The sequence below is a fragment of the Convolutriloba macropyga genome, chromosome 13 (assembly GCF_964194025.1).
Source record: "Convolutriloba macropyga chromosome 13, txConMacr16.3, whole genome shotgun sequence".
In the NCBI taxonomy this organism is placed as follows: Eukaryota; Metazoa; Xenacoelomorpha; order Acoela; family Convolutidae; genus Convolutriloba; species Convolutriloba macropyga.
This window is the reverse complement of record NC_134480.1, coordinates 17,269,331-17,295,334: the sequence shown is the minus strand read 5'-3', so window position 1 is coordinate 17,295,334 and position 26,004 is coordinate 17,269,331. Positions and strand designations below refer to the sequence as shown.

The window sequence follows — 26,004 nt, the reverse complement described above, 5'->3', positions numbered from 1 at the left end:
CGACATAACTCTGAGAGATAGGAAATTGGTTTTCCCTGGAAAACACCATGGCTTTTGGAGAACAATTGTTAACGCCATCACCCCAAATCATTTTCTGATGCAGAGACCTTACAATTCACTGCCACCAGGAGATTTTTCACCAACCATGACAGCATCCTTCAAGTCGTAGAAAAAACGTACAGCATCTTATGAACCCCGTCTGGAGACCCAGTTAAAGAGTACCTTCCCACTTTAACGAAGCGAAGCAAATGATCCGAACAGAGTGATTCGTTGAACGTCAATGACCTGGTGTGGATCCTCAAAGATGTCGCTCCAAGTGGGATTTGGCTTTTGGGACGAATCGCGGAAACTTCGCTGGAGGAGATGAATCTGTACGCGTTGTCAAGGTAAAAAAAGGCTTATGGTGCGTATGCCAACTCCGTTGCCGGTCTCTCACGTGTTTTGGCTGATTAGCCCTTTCCCGTTCACTTTTTTCCCGGAAAGGAAATATAGGCAACGCGAGCTAACCTCTGGTCTCTTGGTTACACCATTCGCCCCTTCTTTGGTTTTGTTTATTGGTTTCCTCTCCCCGCAGCTTGTTCATAATGCATCAATTCAAGATGTCAAAAGCCAATATTAGAAAAGTTGAAATTCTTGTCGCCAAAAAAAGGGAACTTGACTTTGTCCAAATAACACATTTAAAACAGTAACTTTCCGATAAAAGAGACTGAACAAAACATTGTCTTACTGAATTTACACTACTAGAAAGGTGTTCTCTACACATAGAGTACTTAAATTTTTGGTGATATTCTATGAGAATTTGTTTTGCAATCCTTCCGAGAAACATATTCTTCTGGCTCAGAAGCACCCCCTTTTTTCCGCCCGCTCTTTTGAATATAATTTGATTTTATTGATGACAGTTTGGTGGTTGAATTCTAATTTACACAGTTACTGGAATTCTAAAAGATTTACTTTTTGGCAGAATTTTGCCTTGTTGGTGTTCTATGACAATGGGTATTCTATGACAATGGGTGTTATTTGACATTTTTTTTATTATACGGAAAAAAAATCCCAAACTGAACTGTGACAATCAAATTTATACGAAAAAAATCAAAACCAGCTAAGCATACAATTCTTAAACAATTAAATTGAGTCATTACATATATCATTACGTGTATCATTGTTATTTTGGCTGTGCCAATCTAGAATCAGATTTGGTTTGAGTCTAATTTAAGTTAACCATAGGATGATCTATTTGTAATTTTTGGCACTACCATTCTGAAACAAAGCTAAATAACACAAAACATCGTATAAAAAAAATTCAAAAAACACAAAAATTGCGTAAAAATAGCTTTATTTATCCTGTTTTTTAAAGTATTATTTGTGTGTCTTCGCACGACTTTTTTGTGTGAGCCTACGAACTGGAATTAATAAACAAAAAATCGCGAATTTCAAACGATTTTTTGTGTGGTTCACTCAAAAAACTTTGATATTAAACCTGAATGCGTAGAATAATAATCAAGTAACTGGGCATTTTCTCATAGGTCATCATTCCCCAAAAAATTGAGTAGCAATACACAATTATTCGGAGCAATCACAGGAATTTTCGTGCGCTGTTTTTATTTTCACTCGGCCGTCACAATTTTATTTTACTTTAACGCAGTGCAGATGAGTAAATGACGTATAAAACAATAACAACTTTGGGAAAATAATTTTCAAAAACCTTCAATTCTCCTAAATTTTTGCAGCGCTGAATCACTCAAACTAAAACAGGACCTTGAACTCTGATATATAACATTAGATAAAACATCATCTGTTTGTTTCTCATTTACGGGGAGTTCTGAATAATCAATACTTAGTAGCGGTTGATACACATCTCGAACAAAATAAGAACTTGAAATACAGGAAAAAAGTTCAGTAATTTAACAGTTTTTCTCCGGCAAAATCTAATATTTTATTCAACATAATTTACTAAGTATTCCATGAAATATTGCGGGAGAAAAATTGCAGACCCACTGAAGCATTTTTGAAGTCTTTCCAGTTGTAAACAGTTGATATCACGGATTTCAACGAGTAAGAGCTGAAACAAATCAGATTGTATCATTTTTTACATTGAAATCATTTTAAGCGAGTAATATCATGTATGCGTCTCATCGGTTCAAAAAAAATCAATTCGAATTCTTTTGTTCAAAGGCCGATACTTTTTTACATAATTAGTAATTATTTTTTAAAGTAACCGGAACAAGACTGGATCTGAAACCAAAACGAAACAAAATCTGAAACCAAATATTTTAAGTTGCGTATCTTGTAATCAATTCGAATTTGAAGCCCGATAACATCTTGTGTGGTGAAAAACGATACTGACAACACTCGCAGTCCTTAGCAAAACCGATCAAGCGTTTTTCAAGAAAAAAGTGCAATTGCAAGGCATCACAGTTTCAACAAGCTGCTACTTGAAACACTAACCAGAGCACTGCACATATCCTGCTTGCGTTTAATTCGTCTCAGTGAAAATCTCAAGAAGAGTTCAAAGACATGGAAGACCAATTTTAGGTTTTTAAATAAAATTCCAACTCGCTCAAAGACAAGTTTAAAGGTCTTAAAATGGTTGAAACCTAAAATTTCTACAAAGTGTAAGACATGAACCAATGTAAATGTGATATAGTTCAGCTTAAAAAATTTAATTTAACCATGAAGTGACCTATCTGTAACTTTTGACCCTGCCATTGTGAAACCAAGCTGAAAGCAGCGTAAGTACTGAAAATAGATTCACACAATGCGCAGAACACGAGAATGTTGCTATTGTCAGAGTTACTCTAAATTTTTTGCGTGTGAATCGCACAAAAAAATCGTGTATTGCCGTACGTTTTTTCGGGTAAAAAGTGACACACGAGAAAATGCCAAAATACATGAAAAATTGTGCATTTTATATGATTCTCTCGGCATTAATCTCATGTTTTTTGCGCGATTCACACAAAACATCGTGTGATGTATGTGTCTCATCGGTTCCAAAAAAATTAATTCAGTTTCTTTTGTTCAAAGGCCGATACTTTTTAAAGCCAAATCTGAAACCAAATCTTTTAAATTGCAGATCTTGTAATCAATTTGAATTTGAAGTCCCATAACATCTTGTGTGCTGAAAACGATACTGACAACACTCGCAGTCCTTAGCAAAACCGATCAAGCGTTTTTCAAGAAAAATACGCAACTGCATTGCATCGCAGTTTCAACAAGCTACTACTTGAAACACTAAACAGAGCGCTGCACATATCCTGCTTGCGTTTAACTCTTCTCACTAAAAATCCAAAGAAGAGTTGAAAGAAATTGAAGACCAATTTTAGGTTTCTAATAAAATTCCAACCCACTCAAAGACAAGTTTAGATGTCTGCTGCTTCGACCATGCGTGTGTTTGTTGATTTGATTAAATTGTTTTCAATGAAGTTCATAGTTCATTCACTGTGCTTTTTTTCTTGCAAACAAATCTAGAAAACAATATGCTTAAATTATAGGCAAAATTTGGAAAACAAAATTGCTACTGTTATAGTGCTAACCGTTTTTTTTTGTAATCTTCACTTTTCGTGTTGTTTCGTGTTTATCGCATGTTTCAGAGGCCCTTTTGATGATAGAAAAAAATAATTCTAGAGTAAAATCAAAATTTTTTTAATAAACAAAAAGATTGCAAAAAGGTCATTTTTAGCAGTGCAGTAGTAGTAAGTTGACTAATGCTAAATTTTGCTTTCCAACTTTTAGTATAATTTAGAATTAATTTAATCAGAAAGGAAAACAAAGAAGGAGTATAATTATTTCTCGAATTTTTTACGTCAGATATTCGCTAAAGCTACACGTCTTCTCCTTTATCCTGCAGCGATCTTACAAAAAATTTTACGTTTAAAAATGAATTCATAAAAAGTAACCAAAAAAATTTGTTAACTCTACCGAACATTCGCTACATTTGCCGTGTTCGAGTTAAGAATTTGTTGCGTCTTCAGTATTTTGCGCCAGACCCGTCTGCGCCACCCTATAACCCAATCCCCAATGAAAACCCCAAATGTTAAAAAAAATTTAATTTTTGGCGATACGCCGTCACTATGCGTCCAGAATAAATATGTAAAAGCAAATGACATTTGGCCAAAAAAATTGTTCTCATAGACGCAGGCTCGAACTTTTATTTTTTAAACTCAGTTGAACTTTATGGAAAGATAAATTTAGTTGCCCGCATTCAAATACAAAGGTCCAAGTTATTCATGCAAAAGTTTGTTCTTCTGTCATAAGATGATAATGCAAATTAAATTGATATTTAGAGAACAAAAGATTTGCTGTTGACAATTTTATTGAATACATTTGCTCAGTGGTCCCTAAGAATAGTCCTTTTGTGAAATTAATAACTTTTTTTCCGAAATAATTATTGTAAACTCCATACCAATAAACTTTACCAAAACGTTTCAAAGAAAAGAATAAGGAAAAATTTTGTCATAGTTGTAATAAACTTCTGCTAGGAAAAATGTCCTTAAAAGTCACAGACCTAAAAGTCTACTGCTTTTAACTTTTTAAAAATTTGAAGAAGAAATTGTGTTTACTTTTATGTTCCTCAGTTAAACGTAAAAGCCCAAAAAAGTGATACAGTTCGAAAACATTGAATATCTTCCCCAGAAGAAAAAAAATGAGGAACGAGAAAGTCTTTACAACGATTGATTCAGTTTTAATTTTTTTGCAATGAAAATATATTGATTTATTGACCAAAATTGGTTGAACAACTAAGTCGGGAGGGGACATAAAGTTCTTAAACCTAAAACATTTTTTTCACGGATGGAAGAAGATTTGTATGGATTTATTTGGTTTTGACAATATAGTCTATAACGGAAATAAAAACACGCATTAGTTTGTTCACATGCGGTTATGTTTTTTTTTAAAAAAATCACAGCAAAACTGAACCGATTCCGTTTTTTTCCAATTTTCTGTTTATGAAGCAAGTTAAAATGTTAAAACGTTAATCTGAAAAGTTTGCCATCGACTAATCCGATAACAAATGGCGTCTCACAGTCCTCATATAGCTTACATATCCGATTAAAAACGTTCATAAAAAGTGCACTAGGGTTCAGTCTAGACATCAATCAAATTTATATGGAAGCAATTGTGCATTTTCTCAATCTACTACCATATTAGGCTATAAAAGAACTGACAGTAATCATGACAGTCTATTGATTTTCCCAAGATTAGCTGATTTTTCCCTGACGTTTTTATTGTCTTAAATGCTTCTTTATCAAATCAATAATTCCTCCCCCAATACGGCCCGCTTTTTATGCGCTTGCCATTGTTTTTGATTAATTCGAAAAAAGCTTGAAGTTGTCATGCATATTTGATAAAGCGCGTCCATTAAAATTAAAAATGCATTTCATTTGAACTTTCTTACTGAAACCATGCGCTGAATTGTGGCCTCAATTTACCCCGTTTTCACTTTTCAGCACTAAAATGTTGAAAAGGAAGCTTGAAACTGAAATTAGACCATTTTCAGCCCAATTTTTACAAGTAAATTAAGGTTTTTAAGATGTTGATTCGATGTTCAATCACTTCAAAAATTGTGCTTGAAAGATTTTCTACCCTTGAAAGCTAGCTTGGTTGGCTTTCAATTATCGATTAGGACTTCACACATGAACAAAATTGATTGCCGTGTGAAACAGATTTAGCGTAACGCAATGAAACGGGAATGAAAAGGGGGAATTTCGCTTGTATAATCCCCGCGAAAAGGAACGCCATCAAAATATGCATTAGTTGGGGGGAATTATAGACCAGTTCCGTTTAATCTAAACTGAAATTGAAGCCGCCTGAGGTCTATGGGAGAGCTTAAAGTGCTTTTTGGGCGACTAATTGAGAATAATGTAAATTTATCACGCCCTGTTAAGCAAGACCAAATATGTCCCAAATTTATCCAGATTTTAATCTCCCATAACTCCCACCGCTTCTCTTTTTTGACAGTGGGAATTGAAATTAGACAGTATCAGCCCACTTAGCGGGGACGGAGGGAAAGGTCGGCCCAATTTCTTGAGGGAGAGCGACTTTACATGTAATGAAAAGAGAAAGTGAGTCTTGGTTGGGCATTTACGATCCAAGGTACCAATAAAGAAATTAATATTGTTGCCATGTAACCAATATGTTATGATAATACATGTGTTCTTTTGTTGTTCAGTTCGTAGGCATTTGTAATGCTATAGCAGGGAATTATGACCACCCACTGGTTTTATTTTTAAAAAAAAATTGCTGAAAGTGAAAAGAGTGTAAAGTGCGCTTTTCGCTAACTTGAGAACTAACTCTCTTCAAATCTCTAAAATTGAAAAAAAATTTAGTTGCACTCATTGAAAGTTCCATAAATTGTGATCACTCCAAAAATTTTTAGCAAAACCCAATTTCAGCAAAAAATAAGCATATGGCCTGAAAACTTCCGTACATGATTTGATGTAAGAATAAAGAACAATATTATGTGTTTGAAATAACACCTTTTCGCTCTAAGTAACTAAAAAGCTCCAAAAATTTGAGATCACTGAAAAATGTCGAGAAAATACGCACAAAATTGTTTACTACCTTTTACATGTGCTAGCTGTAGCTAACAAAAAATTATTATTCTCGGAACGACAAAAGTTAACTTTTTTCTTTGCAAATTGACAACCAAGAGTTCAACAAGATCCAAGAATTAGATTTTTTTAACAGATAGTAAACACTAAACATCAAGAACTAATCATGATATGTTTATCGGAAAAAAGCAGCCAAAGTTATGATCCTAGCCTTCTAAAAGTTTCCACGTTGCATCATCCATTGAAATTTGAAGCCAGCTCCAAAAATGCTCAAGGCTAATTTCATTATTACAAATAACTGTAGATAATGGAGCAATGCGAAAAAGGCCCTGTTTTCTTTAGTTCTGGTGCAACTAAATTTGTGCTTCCTCTGAAGCTGAGTCGTCTATTAAATAGCCCTTAAAAGATAGATTAGAGCATTTGACAGAAAAGTTATTTGAAGGTGCTCTGTGTGGCTAAAATGAACGCAAAGCACAGACATATATAACTGGGTTACGTAAAAGAGAGCGGACGTAATAAAGAGCCGAGTACAAAGAGAGCCGAAAACAAAATTTATTTAAAAAGAGCCGAAAGCAAAAAGTGCCTTTAATTACCCTAAATTGTTGGTAGATTACCAAGAAGAGTATTTAATTGGGTTAATTGGTCTCGTGTCCAGTTTTGATAGTTTCATATTAAGTCCCATAAGCCACTGAGGCACGGCCATAGCCCGCAACAATTTCAATATAACTTTTTATTCATTCGATTTCAGTTTCGTTTACAAGAAAATATTAGAATTTCATTTCTCAATTTCTCGGTCACGATTGGTTGAGTTTGGTAGTCTCATTTCAGAAGGCATTTAATTGACTGCAAAATTTGTCTTAATATATCGACTAATACTTTCAATAAATTTTCGGCTCTCTTTCAGTCGGCTCTTTTCATTTCGGCTCTCTTACAAGTCACCATATAATTGAACTCTTATATAATCATTGATAACCGATTCATATGATAAATATCTTTTAATGATATAGACAAATAATGCTAGCATGTTAAGTGTTGTCATAGCCACCTCTGTCTCTCTCTCTCACACACACATACATACAATTATACATGCATACGTACAAGTACGATCACACTTAGAGGGTGGCCGCCGTATTGGCCGACAGGGAGTTTAGCCGACAACCAAAAAATGAGAAATTTAGCCGACAATTTGAGTAAAACGAGCAAGTAATTTTATTCTAAAGCTGTGATTGGCCAATTTAAAACACTATTTCGGAAGCGGACAAATATACCGCAGTTTTTTCATCAACTAGTGTAACGAAGGTCTATCCGTGGTCGGACCGTATTTTACCGGATCTGGCCATGCCTCGCGGGCCATGGCCATGCCTCAGCGGCCCGTGGGACTTGATATGAATCTATCACAACCGAGCTACTGATTTATGGACCAATTATGTACTTTTATTACCAATTATGATAAAATTGTCGGCTAAATTTCTCATTTTTTCCTTGTCGGCTAAACGCCCTGTCGGCCAATTTTCCTAGCACCCACTTAGAGAAACATACATACGGTCCTGTAAAAACGATAGGTCATCTAACCGACATGACAAAAGTGAGAAATTTAGACGACAGTTTTGTCACAATTAGTCATAATTTCTCATTTGTCAAAAAAGCAGTATTTCGGAGGACCATTATCTGTGGCCTGCGGTTGGGTGGCGCTTCACTCGACTCTTACTTGGGCGCACTATTGGGGAGTGTGGGGCGGCAAAATCACAGAAAAGCTTCCGTTTCGCTGATTGATAAACATAACCGACTAAACGTCGGAAGAATTGCTCTTGAACGACTAGTGGGAGCTCTAATCAATTGCAGCCTGCTTCAGTCGGGGGGGGGGGGGGGGGGGGGAGGGGTAGCCTAAATGGGACTAAGAAGTTCTATAGTGGGCTTCAAATAACCATATTAGAGGTTAACATATACCACTATTAAGATTTAAAGTAAAAAAATGACACCAGTTTCGGCGCACTTTTTATTTGACTTTTAGTATTAAATTGCCGCCAATTGAGTTCAGCTGCTTGAAATTGTGATTGAGAGAGAATTTTAGATCACGCGAAATGCAAAAAGTCAAGGGCGTAAAAGTCACTCGAAAAGTCAAAACCGTCAAGCGAAAGTTTTGCATAAAAAAAGACACACACGTTTACAATAATTGCTATGAACTGCGTTCAAGAGCAATTAATAACTGCCGTATAATTCTCCGTTTACAATGTGCCTTATCGTACTGCCCAACATCACAGCTAAATAAATTTTGAATAGCTCATTTCACGTAAAATAGTGGCAATGCTTCTAATTTTCCTGGACAGCTAATGAAAACTTTTTTGTCATAATATTTCTCATCTTTTCTGCGGACAATTGGCTATCTATCCAACTTTTGAATTTAACCAACTAAAAAACTACGATTCTTAATATGTCATTATGATAAGTCAAAGCTGCATTATTCTTATTCATTTATCTCAATATGTCGGTAAAGATTTTGTAATATAAATGTTAAAAGGAAGAACTGGGGTTTCAAGACACGACCTTCGACAGCTCGACAAGCAAATGGCTATGCCAACTACTTCTATGACGGAGTGAACAACTGTGAGGACCACACTGATAAAACTGGTGTAATTATTGGCAATGAAACCCTAAAATGGAACTAAGTTTTCTAGTGTCAATCTAACTGTACTTTGATAGTGGTCAGATAAAATAAAATAAAAAAGTTTAAGTTTAAACGGTATCAGAATTGTGACAGCAGTCGTAAATAAGGCCGCACGTTTATGATTTGTTAACAAATCTCTAAAAAAAAATTTTTGATTTTACAAAAATGCGAGAGTGTACACATTGAGAAAAGAAAGTGGTGAATAAAGTTTTCAAATGAAAAGACTCCTTTAAAATTGTAAAACAAAGATGCTTGAAACGCTACTAGTATCGTTATCGCAGTCGCTGATTCAGTGAGTGTCAAGACCATTTGTAACTATTTTTTTATGGAATGCTCTCGGGCACGAGGATCACGAGCCTCTTGAAAAGCATAATCATATCAAAATATAAGGTATTTCTAGTGGAACAATGAACAACCAAACGATTTATGTAATTAATTTTTTTCATTGAGTATATTTTTTATGAACCTTTAATTATTTGCTTAGGAAATTATAGAAATTTAAATATACTTTTTTTCTGACAGAATAATATTGTGCAAATATACAGCTTTTTGAATATCTCCAAATAACATTAAATTTCATGAACAAGTGAAAAATTGGAACAACTTGGGGCGTTTAATAAAACGCCAATTTTTTTCTCACAAAACTAATTCAAAAAATTTTTTTCCGTCAAAAGTCTGATTGTTTTACGGGGTTTATGGTAAAAGAGGTTATAGATAAATGAAAATATTTGACACAAATTTGACATAAATTAAATTTTTGACACAAACAAATTTTGACACAACTTACATTTTAGGCCCTTCTATCTGAGCCTGAACAATGACGACATGCCATTGGACTTCGAAGATACTTAATAGCAACGACAAGGAGCACTTTCAAATTATGTTACAGAAACTAAGGATAAAAATTATTTTGTTTTGGTGTTATTGATGCTTCACTAGTTGGTTGTCTGCATTAGACGAGTTGCAATAACTATGCTTCTCTTCGAACAATTAAACAAAGTAGAGATCTTGAACAATCCTAAAATCTTTGCTCCAGAAAGGGTCTTTTTTAAGCCTTTAAATAAGGGGTATAAATGTTTAAAGTTGTTTTAAATCAGATGCTTCCAAAAATACTAGGACCGTTATTGCAGTCACTCATTCATTGACTGTCAAGCCCATTTGTAACAATTTTTTATAGAATACTCGAAGGGTTCGAGGATCACGAACCCCTTAAAAAGCAAAATCAGATCAAAACATAGGTTAATTCTATTGGAACAATGAACAAGCAAGCAAATTATTTTATTAGGTTTTTGATTGAATGTAATATTATGAACCTTTATTCATTTGCGAAGGACAATTGTAGAAATTTGAACTTACTTTTTTTCTGCCAGAATTTGGGAGCTCTTACTTTTACGACAAAAAACTCCGCTATTTTTATTATTTTCAGATTCCTCTTTTTTGCCTTTTTTCACGCTAGAATTTGCATGGTTTGATTTTTTTGAGCTTGAAATGTATTCACTGAACACTTCTGCCTCGTATTTAATCAAAGTGTTTGAGATTGTGATTGAAATTTATTGTAATTTGCATTTACAATGTTTGGGATAAGTTGAAATATTTGGATCTCACTTTTCAGTTATCAAACAAATTGTTCTCCCCAAATGCTCGGCATGACATTTCTAGCGATGTGTCTTTATGGATATCAACAGCCTGCGGAAACTTCGGAGCGACAAAACTATTTTTTGTTGTTCTTATTTTAATCATGTGTTTTTTATACAGCTCCGCCTGTTTTCAGTTCAAAATTCCGCACTTCGCGGAATGATTCTGAAAAAAACTATTTTATCAAAATAATTATTGAATTTTTTAATGATTGCTTTGCGAATTGCAATTTTTTAGTTCGTTAGATAAGGTAGCGGAGTCTTTGAAGAGTTTCAAAAGTTGAAGGAGGAATTGGGGTGACACAATGCTGAGCGTAATTTACTTTTGCTTCCTCTGTTGAATTCATTTTCAAATCTTCTGCAAGTCTTTTACAGATCTTTCAATCTTGTATAAAAAACATTAGGTTTCTTGAACGAGTGCAACATTGGAACAGTTTAGGCCGCTTATTTTTTAAAATAAAATTCGACCAACATTTTTTTTCAAAACTATTTCAAAACTTTTTCGGTCAAAACTCTGACACCCGGGTCGGCTTACAAAACCTGACCTTCATGAAGAACACCAGTCAAATTTTGCAAGATTGTTTTCCGAGGTTTATGGTTAGATAAATGAGGTCATTGGACACAAATTAAACCCACCTTTTAATCCTTCTATCTTAGCCTCAACTATGACGACAAGGCGTTGGACTTCGATGATGTGTCTGCATTAGACCGGGTGCAATTATTATGAATCTCTACGAACTAATAAGCGAAACGTAGCTCTTCAACCAGCCTAAAATCTTAGCTCCAGAAGTGGTCGTATGTCTTTTAATAACTCTTAAGAAGCCTAGAAATAGGGGGTATAAATGCGTATGAAGTTCCGAAGTCGTTTGTCAACTTGTGTTTTTTATTGCGTATGAAACATTTCAAAATTGTTATTTAAAAATCTACGGAAAGAACTTCAAATAATTACTCTTCTAGATTTTAGACTCAGATCTTCAGCTCTTAGGAACATTAAATGTCACAAAAACAGTACTCGTTTTTTGTGCGTGCTTTTTAAAATAATGCAATCGAAATGGCCAATGAATTCGTTTCACTTGGCCGCTCTTACACAATTATCAATTTTGTTATCCCTCAAACACGTTATCATTCCAATTTAGACTGTAGAATTCCTGAAATGCTATTTAAAATCATGTAAGACATAAATATTATCAAAGCTGATCAATTACTTTTTCATCTTCTACGGTTAGCCCAGAGAAAAGATGCCGGTTACTGGAATACTGTTGGATACTCAGTGAGTTTTAGTTATTAGTTTGCTGGGGGGGATTAGTCTAAGGATTTCTTCCGTTTGTGCCCCCCAGCTTTGTGGTCGCATATTATTTGCAATCCCCAGACGCACGCGCAATAGTTTTACATAATGATTTACTATGTAATGACACGTGCTCTGTCACTGGGGGGAGCATAACGTACTGGGGGGGGGGGGCACAAACAGAAAAGATCCGATCCAGTAAATCATTAGGATAATATCTGCCCATGGCGCATGTTCCATAACTGGGGGCGCATAACATAATGGGTCGTCAAAAGCAAAAAAAAATTCCTAACTCAATCCCCCTTCCCCAGTTTAATGAGCCCACAGCGTATAAACCATTCAATTACCGTAAATATTGAATGGGGCTTTAATCCGTGCTGGTGGGACAGGACGGCATAATATAATGAGAAAGGATCAAAGACCCCGTTCGCACCATAAAATTAAAATTGTTTGGTTCTCATCAGTTTGACCACCAGTGTCATTTTCGGATTAGGTCACAATTGACACTGTCATGAAACAAAAACTGGATCCCCCAGCTTAGTAAGTGCATATTAATTGCACCCAACAAACGCACGTGCCAAATTTTTACGTAATGATTCACTATGTAATGGCACGTGCTCTGTAACTGGGGGAGCATACGTGGGGCACAAATGGAAACGATCCGAAAAGCTTAATCATAGACTCGAATGTCAAAAAATTTGTACAAAAAATGAAATCCAATTTTTGATTTTCCATACGCTGATGTACATTCCGCACTATATGTGGGAGAACTGTTTTCTTGTACCCCGTTAAATGATGACCATCATAGTTCACATTTACACGCCCTCTGTGGTATAGTATGACTTAATTTGGACGGGGCTACCAATTTGGAAATACCAAATCCGTTTAATTTTAGTTATTTTAATTTAGTTCATTTTGTTTACCATTTAGTTCTAATTTCATTGTCAATTTCCTGTTTGAAGATCAAATCTTCAAATTTTGCGTTTATTCAATTTGTTTATATATTTCAACTGAAATCATTGTCTGTTCATGTAGTCTTGTGATTTGAGTTGCCGCGTTTGGAAACATTTAGTTGTGATCAAATTGTTGATCAAATTCAGTTAATTTTAATTTCATCATTCTTCTCGAATCTTAATTCAATTTTATTTGTCTCTCTTTTAATCTGAAATTTGCTCCGCTAATCATCCAGTTGTATCAAAAGAATTGTAAGCCTCAATTTGCTAAGCGAAATACAAGGTTGTAAATTAAAGCTAAATCCGCGCCGCTAAGTGCACAAATATATAGCGCTCAGAAAATCGGATTTTCAATATACAAAATTAATAGCGAATTCGCTCCGCGAAATAGCCATTAATTCTGAACAATAAATCCTGTACTTTGACACCGCTAAATTTACTCTGTATACAGTAACGAAATCTGTATGACACCCTCTTAGGGTTATCAATTAATTACATATGGTTCAGTTATAGAGCTTTTGATGTCATACGTGAGAGATTTGGTTTGCCTTATTATTAACAAAGTTCCCTCACAATTATGAAAATTAGGCTTAACGCTATCAAAAATTTCGTCTGCGCAACTTTACCCCTCCCTTCCTCCCTCCCTCCAATCATGGGGGAGGTTATAATGAGAAATACTCCAAAAATCAACTCCGCATGGTTATCATGTAAGATTACGCCAAAAAAATCGTAGATCTAAATCCAATATGAGCTGGAGACTTATCAACTATCAAGTCAGAGGGAACAGCATAATCCAAGACACTGGCACAGTTAACGTGATTTGAAGCTGCACAAAGGGGGGCTTGCTTCGGCTATGTTCAATTTAAGCAACATTTGGCTGAGAAGAAAACAAATATACTGTTCTCTTGACTGAATTGTTTATTGAACTATTTATTCCGTCTTATACCAGTCTTTTTCAAATCTATTACCTTGATTTACATATAAGTTCCAAAACGACAGGTTAGCTTATTTGTTATATTTTCAAAGTGTTTATATGAAACTATCGAAGAAAACAATTTTAACCGCAACTCTTTGATAATATATCTTTTTCTGAAAAATCGCAAAATACAGAGTTCTAGAGCCTATTTTCTAAATATAAACTAAGAGGGTCCTATGGGCGTCTCAAGATTGATTAACAATAATCTTCAGGCATACCTGACCAGTTATGTTTCTACTTCTCTTAGTCTAGAATCCTTCTGTCTTATGAGAAAAGGTAGGCAGTGCACGGGCAATAATGCTAAAGCCTTGTAAAATATATCTCATTGATTGTTTGAGAGCAAAGAGCGAGAATTTTTTTTATTTTTTTTTTGCTGTTTAAAGTCTAACTCGAATTTGGAGTGAGCATCTCCGGTTAGTATATTATTATCTGATGGACGAATATTATTCGATCACTCAGAATCGAGTTTTTAAGACTTAAGTAAACAGATACAGTTAATGTTTTGTATAGTCGAATGTCAGCCAAAACAGGCTCCAGTGCTGCAGTTGAAATCGTTTATTGAGAGCTCAGAGTTAACGTGCCTTATCTTTTTGCATTCCTGCAGATTGAAGAAACAGTTTTGAGAAGGACTGGGATAAAAGAATGTGACTGTAGCAAAAAAATACATTTTCTTGGCTGGAATTAAATGCAACTTTTTTCCTCAGAGCAAAAAGATGAAACACGAGAGAGAGAGAGAGAGAGAGAGAGAGAGAGATAAAGAAAAAAGAAAGAAGATGGAAAGATCTTGTTGCTTAACTGTGGTTCAGTATAAAATAAATCCAAAATTGCAGCTTAGTAAAACTTCGTTGTAAATTTTGATTGTAAAACATTGCGACTGCAGCATAAAGAGAGTTCTACAGTTTGGCAAAAAAGTGAAAGAACAAAAACACATTCGTGTTTCAGCCGCTCGACCAAAATATATTTCTGTCTTGCGTTTTTAATTTCTTTCAAATTGATTGTTTATAGCAAAGTTCCTTGTTTTTATCGTACTACCTGATCAAACTTCCTTGTACTACCTGATCAAAGTCATTACATTTTTTATTCAAAATAGTTTGCCTCCACTCAAGTCGAAGGCAAATTCTGTTTTCTCAACTTTTTAAAAATCGTCTCTAAAGCCTCCCTCCAATTTCTTGTTCCTCTGAATTCAGCTCATGACGAGATGCTTTATTGTGCCTGAGGTACAAATAATGAATTCACTTGCGTCGCTATTTGTATTTGACAAGTTGAAAAAATTAGGTTGACAAAAATTGCTAAAAATGCTATGTCGAAATAGTCATTGATCAGTTTTAAGAGATGTTACACAATTCAGTTTCACTTGAAACAAGGCAAAAATTCGCTTTCTAAGAGATAATTAAGCATCCTTTTTTAGTTCTTGATAAAAGTGAGTTATAACACGTCACGAATAGTAGATTTCACTATAATGATCAAATTGTTTTAAAAAAGTTTGTTTTAGAGGAATGACAATCTAATTTTAATCATTTCTCGATTTCCAAGCAAATGTTTTGGAACAAATTGTTGTATGTTGATATGGCTTGATAGGCTAGAGGTAAATTGCTTGATTCAAATCACGCGCCCATGATTGTCGGTTCAGTTGGTGTCAGGACAATTTACTCAATTCCATTTTACCCAATGCCATTATACCCAATGCCATCTTACCCAACCTGCCATTTTACCCAATGCCATTTTACCCAATGCCATTAACCCAATGCCAACTTACCCAATTTACCCTATTGCTAAATTAACCAGAACGACCATTTAGCCGACTATAAAATAAATGGCCCGTGGGACTTGATATGAAACTATCACAACCGAACATGGGATTCGCCGTCTATATAATTAAATGGCCTGTGGGATTTGATATGAAACTATCACAACCGAACATGGGATTATAATGTCCACAAATTCTAAAAATCATCCTTGAAATAGCGACTGCTAATTAGTAATAGGACAATTGAACGAAAAGATCAAAGAAAATTGTCATGTAACCGTTCAGTTCCCTAACTCCACAAAATTGCTTGCGTTAGAGGGTGTCTTCTAAAAATCAGTGATATTTTCAGTTGAGCAATGACCTGACCAATCTTGACTGCAATCAACTGTAAGGGGGGGGGGGTAACAAAAAAAAGGGCAGCTGAGAACAGGCAGCTGTGGCCTACTGCTGTTCCACTGCGATCAGCCAGAAACCAAAAATGTTATTTTAAGGGCGGTTTATTCTGGTTGAATTAAAGATTAATTATAGCTTCTCTTTAGAAACTGAATCTAGGTGACATCGCGAACAGATTTTCTCGAAAACTGTTTTCATTCGCTGGATTTCACTTGTGAAATTAAATTTTAAAATACGGCGATGTTCTTTTAATTGCGTGTGATTTTTTTATCATATTTTGAAACTAATTAAAGTTCACGAGCTACAAAGGCTACAATTGGCCCCTAACGCCTTGAGAATTTACCTTAGCTCGAGTTTTCTATTTTTCCATAATCAATTTGACCGCCTGATAATTCAGATTAAGTCCACTCATACGTAACAATAATTCATTTGGATATTAGAAAAAGAGAATTTGCAGTGCTCTGCTTTTCGGCATTGACACATGGAAATGTTTTTGAAAAAAGCGGTTATCGGGTTTCGATCTAATTTTGGCAGAGAGGAGAAGCATGTAAAGACTACAATTGTCATACATATGCGTACGTTATGCACCCCCCCCCCCCTTACATCCCTCCATACAGAGCAGGTGCAATTACATAGTAGGTCATTATGCAAAAAAATGGCACGTACGTTTGTGTTTATGTGTGTGTGTGTGTGTGGGGGGGGGGGGGCACAAAAGGAAAAGATCCGAATTGAACTCCCAATTATATTCAGACCTTCGTGGGTATGTGTTGGAGTGCTGTGTGTGGTTATGTTTGTCCTATTACTCTATGGGATCATCAGAATCTGTCAGGCTGTGAGAGAAGAAGTTGAACAGGATACAATGAGATTGATGGAACAGATGATAGAGTTAGACCAAATTGCCAACCAATGCCACCAATCAGGCAACGACGAGGAAAGTAAGTGTGAACATAATAGCTGCTCATCATTGAAGCATATATCACAGGAACGAATTTGTGTCTGAGTCATAATATCATCCCGTCTCTCAGGGTTTTTACAAAACCCAACTTTCAATATCCCATTTTGGTCAACCCCATTTAAGTGTGTATGGTTTTTAATTGCTCTCAAACAAAGTTTGTAGCAATTATATTTGTCATGTTGGTCTTTTTTAATGCGATTTTTCGCTTGACCGGTTTTTCGTCTGACCCATTAGATTTTTTGTCCTCAAAAATGAGATAAACATGTAAGGTAGTGCCCAGAGGGCATTAAGTTCTCTTAGACCCTTTCAGCTGACTAATCTCCAAGCATGTGATTCACAAAAACTGTTTTGGAGACTTATACTTATGATGAGAAGGGGAGTTCTTAAAGTTTGAAGTTCCCCCAATCCCCACCCCTGCACATAGTTCAGGTAGTAAGAGCCCCGTGCACAAAACATTATTTTATCTCATTAGTTCCACAAAAACTGATAGGGATATGTCGACAACTTAAAACTACACTAATTGGTATACACTGATACACAATAGATCATAGTAAATTGCACAACAATAAAAAGTATAATTGATATTATACTTTACATTGACTTTTTCTAAAAATTCTTTCACAAAGGTGCGATAATTTAACTTTATTGGAAGGGTACGTTGGCTCGTAATGTTGTGACCTTTTTAGATTTTAAAAAAGAGAATATAACAGAGCTATGAATATCCTGTAGTTTTGCTGTACTGTTTTTGTTAACGTAACTCAATTATTAACAAAAAATCATCATTTATCTTTGAACATTTGACTTTTATGTAACAATGGCTATTTTTAGACCTTTGGAGCAATTGGTTATTCTAATTGACAAGCGGTAATAGCAGGATATTTCTGATTTTAATTGTAAAATTTTACAATTCAAACTGTATTGGGAGTGCAATGGGCCTCTGTTTTTTTATAAAACTAATTTCCAGTTTTTTTTGTAATTACAGACCAAAATTATATGAAATCAAAACTCATTCAATAGAAATCAAATTTACGTAAAATGCGACCACAAACGTACAACATTTTTTTAGCAAACAGCTCATGATTTTTTGACTTCAACACTATTTTACGAATTTGTTTGTGAAATTTTGAGTTCTGCGTATATTTGTTTTTGCAGTCTTTTGACTTAACTGAAGTATTGACTTGTCTCATGGGCTTCATAGGCAGTAAAATTTAACTTATTGAACATTTTAGCTGAAAGCTTACGGTTGTTATCACCTATGGTTTCAAAAATTAATGGTTTTTTGAGATTTGCAATTTTTCATTTTATTTCTGTCGTCTTGTACCGTAGTCTCAGGAGAGGAAAAAAATGAAGTCTTTCTAAACCAATTATAAAATAGTCAACTGATTTCTCGTTTATATATTCTGTTGTCTTGGGTAACAAGTTTTCATGTTTTTTGTTGTTCTCGGACATTTTCCAATTTTGCACGTTTTTTGCTGTTTTTTCCAGTTGTCTCAAAATGAAAAATCACATATCATTTTAACAGCGTGCAAAAAATCCCAGCTGAAAATATTCAACATTTTGAGTAAACAGAAGACAAATTTTGAAGGTTTCGACACCATTTTTCTCTCAAAAAATAGATTTCGTTTTTCGCTTTTATTTTTTTTCAAAGTCGAGACATTCTGGATAAAATCAGGTCTCAATAGCATCCTATGGAAGTATAATTGAAGCTATTTAAAGATTTTAATTGATAGCAAGAGGTTTTAATGACTTTGAGATTATAAAATTATAAACGTACTTTTTTAAAAAAAAATTTCTGTTTGTGTTCTGCCTACTTGTAAGGTTTTCTCATTAAAGACAGTTTTCCAACTTTTGTGGTGAAATGAAAATTAATCTGTTTACTTGAGGTTTTATTGAATGCTATTTTGACTTTGTTATCAATTTTTTCAGTTTTTATCAATTTTGTTTAGTTTTTTTTAATCAAAATATCAAAAAATTAGATGTCATTGAGTTTCGGTCGTAATTTGAGAAAGCTTATTGAGTTGTTTTCATTTGATTATGTTTTTTTATGGCCTCTTTATCTCCTTAATGCCAGTTATCATCAGCCCTCTATGAGCGTTCCTTACGTTGTTCATTGGTTTGTCTAAAGCTATTTTTTTAAATGGATACATACACAAATAACTCTCGATCAATGAATGAAATTTCTATCTCTTCCTATCTTTTCTATCTCTTCCTATCTCTTATCTCTCCCTCATTTGGTTAACAATTATTTCAAAGAGGTGGCTTAACGGGGTCGAAGCATTGTGTGCCTTGTTTAGACTAGGGGTGTTTGATTATGACTTGTTGATCTCTAGGCTATTATGTTGATCTCTACGCTAATTACTATGAAATGGAAGTTCGTATGAGGAGAATAATGTCCTTAATTATGTTACAAGCTCTCAGTATGTACCGCTTTCTCCTACTATTTTCAAAAACTTAATAAGGAAGTAAACTCCGTAATAAACCTAATAAGCCTATTAATAAAACTCTTACTATTGATGATCGTAAAACAGACGTTCCTATTTGGTCAACCGTGTCGAGAAAAGGCGACAACTGACACGACCCTATTCAAAAACTCGACTTATGAAAAGGCCGCCGTCCTTAACCAATTTTGCGTCGTTTTTTGGTTTTATTTTTTTTAAATATCAATTATAATAAAATTGACGCAAACCTATAATCTGTTTAAATTAAACGAAATTATCAGTACTAGTACTAACTTTTTAATAAACCCAGACGGTGATTTGGAGGAAAATGAGCTGAAAAAAGATGTGACCCTTCGCAAACAGAGGAATTTCATTCTACACGGAGACGACCATTCAATGACGAGTAACGGGACTAGGCTCTCGGATAGTGATGACGACAGCACTTCCGAGTACGACTACAATAATGAATCATACTATTCGGAATCAGAGCGAGAGGGAGGTGGGATGAGGCAACCTGGGGAGGGCAGGACTAAGTCTGCAATCAGGAAAGCCTACGGCAAGTTTTTTTTCCAATAAACTTTGCCATTATTACTTATCTCCGTTTTCAATTTTGTCAAATAACTTTTCTAGTGGAACCAATTGTGAAGTTTAAATATTTCCAGAATCTGAGGATCCATTTTAATTTTGTCAAAGCACCCAAATTGAAATACTACAAGAAATTTTCGCTGGAACTCAAATTTTGTGTTAATCTTTTGATCGTATTTGTTAAACAAATGAATGTAAACAAAAATATTTGTCAAAAAAAGTAATCACTTTCTCTTGATCAAAAAAATTAGGATTTGAATTGTTGTTTGAGACATCTAGAAATCTTGAATCGCATTTTAGAATTTTGAGTTATTTCAGTTCGTCCGCCTTCGGCCGGATCAGTTTTGAAAGATCGTCGCAAACAGACACGAAACAGAGCTAAGAGATCTCTAAGAGACCTCGCTCGCCAACGAAAAGTTCACCCAAGCAGTTTTGAGCTGGAGGACTACAATGAGAGCAATATACCCACTAGCGATATTCAACCACCGGTTTCAAACCAGGTTGAGGCCCAGACCCAAGCTGAGAATAATTTGACTCCTTCTGCACCTTACGCTTGGCAACTTGATGAAAGTGATATCCATTCGGTACAGACCGATAACCCGTGCCCCACAACACCTGATGTCTTGTGTACAGAATATTCCAGGGAAGTGTTTCCTTTTTCCCTCGTGAAAAAAATTTTTTGTTCCGACCCACTTTAGTGGGGGAGGAACTATATACTCAAATCGATTTTTTTGTTAAGACAATTTTGGCCGATCGATATAATCATCGTAGAGAGTTGTGAGTGATATCATTAAAAAGCCCGTCCAGCGTAGAATATGGAATGAAAAAATTTTTTCAATTTTCACTTTTTATAGGGAGTTTTCGAGGTTTAAAGTTTTGTGAATATTAGACGTATTTTAGCCGTTTTTATTCACTTTTTCGGTATTTTTGACCTAATTTTCGTCAATTTTGCAAACATTTGTTCAAATTGTTAACTGTAGTGTTATTAAATTTATCTCTAAAGATAGAGGAGGATTCCTGAATTGTTCGGTCCGAGTTTTTTGGCAAGATTTGGTACCAAAATTGGGACCAAATTTGCTTTTTCAGCCGACTTGCTTTAAATTTGCTGGGAGTAAATACTTTAAAACTGCGGCCATATTCTTTTTCAGCTGACAATTGAGCTAGTTGTGTACCCACTGGCTTTGAGAGTCTTCTGAAGTTATAGTTTTGCCAGTTTTTCGCAAATTTAAAATCATTAAATATACAAAATGAATTTTTATTTTTGACGAACTGAAAGATTTTGTTTAACAAACTGATCTATTTTGCATCCCTTTGAACAAATGAGTACATTGCTAGACGGGCAGCAACATCTGGGCTGATCTTGACTTCGCCATTGATCCTTAAATAAAAAGATTTTTAGATTTTAATGGGCGCGACTTTTTTCAAAATATTTCCGCTCTGTAAATGATTTTTATGTATACTTTTTCAATTACAAGAATTTCAAATCAGGGCCCAATTAATGACAGATATTATATACAAACGAGATTATATTACGGTTTCACAGTTAAGCGCGTGGTTTCTAAGGCTCTGACCAAACGTTTTCGTAAAATTTTGTTTTTCTTGAATTTTGCATTCATTTGTTATACTTTTTGCCCAATCTTTCAGCACAATAACTTATTCTCCCCAATCAGGATCCAGTTAGTTTATAGGAGCTATAAATGAAACTTGACACTTCTTTCAGTTTTTGTCTAATGTCTGTTATAACTTTGAATATATTTGTTTTAAGAAAATATCTGTTAATTTTTCCAACTATTTTATCTTAATCTTCGGGCGCAGTCTCTGTAAAATCAAGCAAAAACTAATTTTCTGTGTGTTATAAATTAATGTTCGTAAGTCTTATGTTCAATTAATGGTCCCTTTGTTTTGATACTACGCCTTTTCAATTTTTTGAGCACAACTGCATATTTTTTGAGTTCAGTTTGTTTCCTTGTGGTATCATCGCATTATTGACAAGTGGAATTGAACGAAAGCATAGTAGGAACAATGCAAAGCAATGGAAAACGCGTATCAGAAGATTTAATTGTTTTTGTTCTTTAGTTAATGCGTTTTGAGCAGAGACACAAATATCTCGCAAAATTTTAAGGAATTTGTTTTGTTTATGCCTATGTTTTTCCTTCTTTCTGTTGTTATACGCCATATGCCTAGAAACTAAAGGTATCAATTGATTCCTCGGCACGTATAACTGAACCTAGTTAAAGAATTCAGTTCACAGCTAATTGCTTTATTGACCTTCAAATTGAAATAAAAAAATTTCAACTGTATCATTTTTGCTTTCATTTTTGTAACCATGTGACTCAATCTCACTAAAAAGAAATCCTAATTACTTTTCTCGATTCAAGCATTTTTTAATACGTTTCGCGCCTGATTATACGTTGCGACTGACTGCTTCGACCATTATTTTCATAAAAAATTTTCTATACTGTTCAATTTCTGGGTATATTTTGTTGTCATGTCTACGTAATCCTTTTAGAAGGAAGACTCTTTGATGTTAAAACGAGGAGAACGCAACCATATACAGTTCTTGCTGGTGACGTCTTATAGTTACACTGCCTTGAACAGTCTGATCACGTAAAATTGTTTAAGTTTTGGCTTCTTTATATATTTGTTGTTAATTGCTAGGGTCGAGACTTAGTCTCATTCATTATTAACAGACCCAATTGGCTTCCTGAGGTATTGCAACCTAATCTGTCGCTGTTTTTTGAAATCTGTTTGAGGTCTGACTTTTAAAATATTTGTTTTCGAAAACCTAATTGGGTTTTTGAGCATCGTCATTTTAAATTGATTCTTCGGTCGATTTGTAGCTCTGTTTCTGTAAACACGGGTCACATTTACAGTGAACTATAATTTAATCTGTAGTACGGATTTTGCTCCGAAAATATGTTTCTCGGCTTTGTTACTGCTTTTACTACGAAATTTCATAAAAAAATTCGAGGCTTTCTGTATTTGTACATTTTATAGGATTTTTGTTTTCTTTTTAATTTATAACAATAATTGTAGGTCCCATTGGCTTTGAAGTTTTGCGCAATTAAACATTGGATAATGATCAATCTTAATTGCTTCCCATGGAGACATAAATGAACATTTCAGTGATTTCAGTGAAAGTAGTCCTTTTCAAAATTAGAAACGTATTTTTGAACTTCGCACCTCTTTGCTCTTTTTTGTCGACCTATTAACCAGTCCCCTTGAGAACAGGTTTCGTAATTTTTCTAATGATGTATAGATTAAATTGTTTTCTTTCGATTTTATCTGATGTGAGTTTGATTTATGATTTTATTTATAGAAATCGAGTTTGGATCCTAAATAATGTTTGTTGTTTGATATTTATTATTGTCTTTTCTAGTAGTCACATTATCAACAACGTTCATCGGCCTTCTAGGGTGGCATTATTGTATTTCACTGGCTATTTGTGGAACAATATGAATGTTTTTGAAAGTTTTCTATCTCTTCATCATTTGGTAGCGAATTAAGTCAAAAATGTTGATGAGCGGGGTCGGAACTTTATATGCATACGTACATTACCGCGCATCCTTGTTTTTTGTAGGTTCCAATAATTCTACTTTTGGCATTGACAATTATGACCGCAAGTGTTGTGGCTATTTTATAAATTATTCGATCAACTTGGTTTCGGCTCCTCCGGCTTAGTGAGCATAAAATTTTTCCAACCCCCCCCCCCCCCCAAGAGAACATGCTATTTTTACGTAGTAGCGTGTGACAGTATATAATATAACAACAAATTTTTACGTGGGGGTCATAAAAAACCACAAAGTGGAAGGGACCGCAGCAGAATAGATTGCAATTATAATAGGACGCCTCTATATAACTTTTTTACAAAAAATAAAGATGCCGATGATTGACATTTTCCCCAGAAGAAATTGGTGGTTTTGTTATAAATTTCAGAATAATCTGAATCTTAAAATTATTCTGAAATTTATAAAATTTATAAAAATTATTCTGACAGTTTTATAAAACAACAGGGCCAAAAACGAGTCCCAAAACAATTCGGTTTACGAAACAATTCGTGTTTCAGGGAGCCAGAGATCCAGCCTCCTAAAGAAACCTTGGAATCCAACGTCGGCAGAGAACACGACGAACGTTCGGATGATAGCCGGAGCAACTTTGAGGTGTCAAGAGTCGCTTTTGATACTCTGGTTGCATCTCGTTCTGCAGTTGATGCTGTATCAAGTAGTTATGGATTTACATCCAGTCCAAATGAAACAGAGGGTTCAATGACTTTTGCTACCGCAAAGAAGTACAAAAGAAGCGATGTACAGTCACGTCCGGACTCAGGATATCATAAATGATTAAAAATTTCATTGTGAAAACTTGTATCGTAAAAATAGCAAAAACTCAATTTGCAGATAAGTAGCGACGCGTTGTTAATTCCAATTCTCATTTATTGATCTTTTAAATACTTCAGTTAAATAAATAGGAAAAAAATGACAACCCAATAATATTTGATGGGCTCAAGGGTGACTATGGCAGTTTTTTAAAATCTGAAATCTCCGGATAAAAACACGATTGCCTCCAAGATTTGTAAGGCTGTGGTCAAACAGAAGCTATTGTTAAGTGAAAGCATACTCACTTCACAGAGGCAGCCGATTAACTAATCAGTCATTGGTGTGTGGCGCATCACGCAAACTATCTCTCAACTATTACGCCAATTAAACTATTGTTTTGGTTGGGTGGTGGGCACATGGCCCCACGACAAATTTCATACGGCTTATTTTTGAAAATAAAGAAAATACTTAAAAATTAGAGCTTTGAATTAGATAAATTTTCCCGTGATGAAATGCAGTCTGAGCAGTGAATGATGTATATGTCATTAAAAATACTGCGCTTAGAACATTTTCTGCTGTCAGTAATTTTACTTTGCACGTTCACAAGAAAACTGTAAAAAGGCTAACAATGCTTTATTAATTCTAACACTTTTGAGAGTCTTCCACAGACGTAGAAAGTAGAGAAAACAAATTCAACCCAATTTGGACCGTACAAGGAAATTATAAAGCAAAAGAAAAACATAAACCGACTAGCTTTGGAAAAATTGCTCTTGAACGAGAGGCGGGGCGATTTAAATCAAATGCTGTAGCCTAGATAAAATTTTCAAACCCACGAACTCCGGTGTAATCCGCAAGCAATCACCACAAAGCTGTCAGGCCCTTGTGTTTTTCTATGCGGCAATCGCTTTTATTTTAGCGACAAACTATACTTATAAGCAAGAGCAATTGAGATTACGCAAAGGCCAGAAGCGTGAAAATCATTTGAGAAGTCAACAATTGTCCTAGAACAAAAGCGCAAAAATATCAAGCAAAAATTTTGCGTAAAAAGTCAGAGCCCGTAGAAAACGGGAAACCACTCAAAGAGTAATTCAATACAATCTCTAAACTTAAACTCTGAAGCTTACCTAAACTAAACTTCTCTAAAGTACGATATCAAAAAAAAAGAAAACCTAGCCGGCAGATTGCCTGAAAATTGTCGCCGTTGACGCACATCAGGATGGAAACACAAAAAAAAGATAAAGAGTGTCAAAAAGTATTCTTATTTCACATGCAGTTTCAACTAGACTAAAACTAGATATAATTCAGCTTCCAGGCCAAAAGCAAATAAGCCTAAAACCAATGTCAGCTACCAAACACTAATGAACTTTGATAACCTAATGCTCAATGACTTAATGATAGGGCTTTATCATTTTATTCCATTTCATTTGATTTTGCTCTTTTGACTGGTGACAGTATTCACCACATTGAGTAATTCAATGCGTAAAAAATTGAAACTCCATTCAGTTGAAACAG

The 26,004-nt window shown here is 34.8% G+C and overlaps 1 protein-coding gene across 3 annotated transcripts; it reads left to right on the top strand.

Annotated features, from left to right (window-relative positions):
- Positions 1–11,906: 11,906 nt before the first annotated feature.
- LOC142351800 (uncharacterized) lies at positions 11,907–24,609 on the top strand. Of its 3 annotated transcripts, none has more exons than XM_075403980.1 (5): positions 11,907–12,114; positions 16,949–17,133; positions 19,902–20,147; positions 20,495–20,823; positions 24,247–24,609. In XM_075403980.1, the coding sequence occupies exons 1-5, from the start codon at positions 12,083–12,085 to the stop codon at positions 24,514–24,516; spliced, it is 1,062 nt and encodes a 353-aa protein (XP_075260095.1). In that variant the 5' UTR covers positions 11,907–12,082; the 3' UTR covers positions 24,517–24,609. The 3 variants fall into 3 exon arrangements, with proteins under 3 accessions (XP_075260095.1, XP_075260097.1, XP_075260098.1); XM_075403982.1 differs by having other exon boundaries at positions 11,910–12,065; XM_075403983.1 differs by lacking the exon at positions 11,907–12,114 and adding an exon at positions 13,991–14,081.
- The last annotated feature ends 1,395 nt before the right edge of the window (positions 24,610–26,004 follow it).

Coding starts and splice junctions, on each gene's coding strand:
- LOC142351800 (XM_075403980.1), top strand. CDS start 12,083: ATGCCGGTTACTGGAATACTGTTGGATACTCA. Junction 17,134..19,901: donor ATCAGGCAACGACGAGGAAA/GTAAGTGTGAAC, acceptor TAATAAACCCAG/ACGGTGATTTGGAGGAAAAT. Junction 20,148..20,494: donor TGCAATCAGGAAAGCCTACG/GCAAGTTTTTTT, acceptor GAGTTATTTCAG/TTCGTCCGCCTTCGGCCGGA.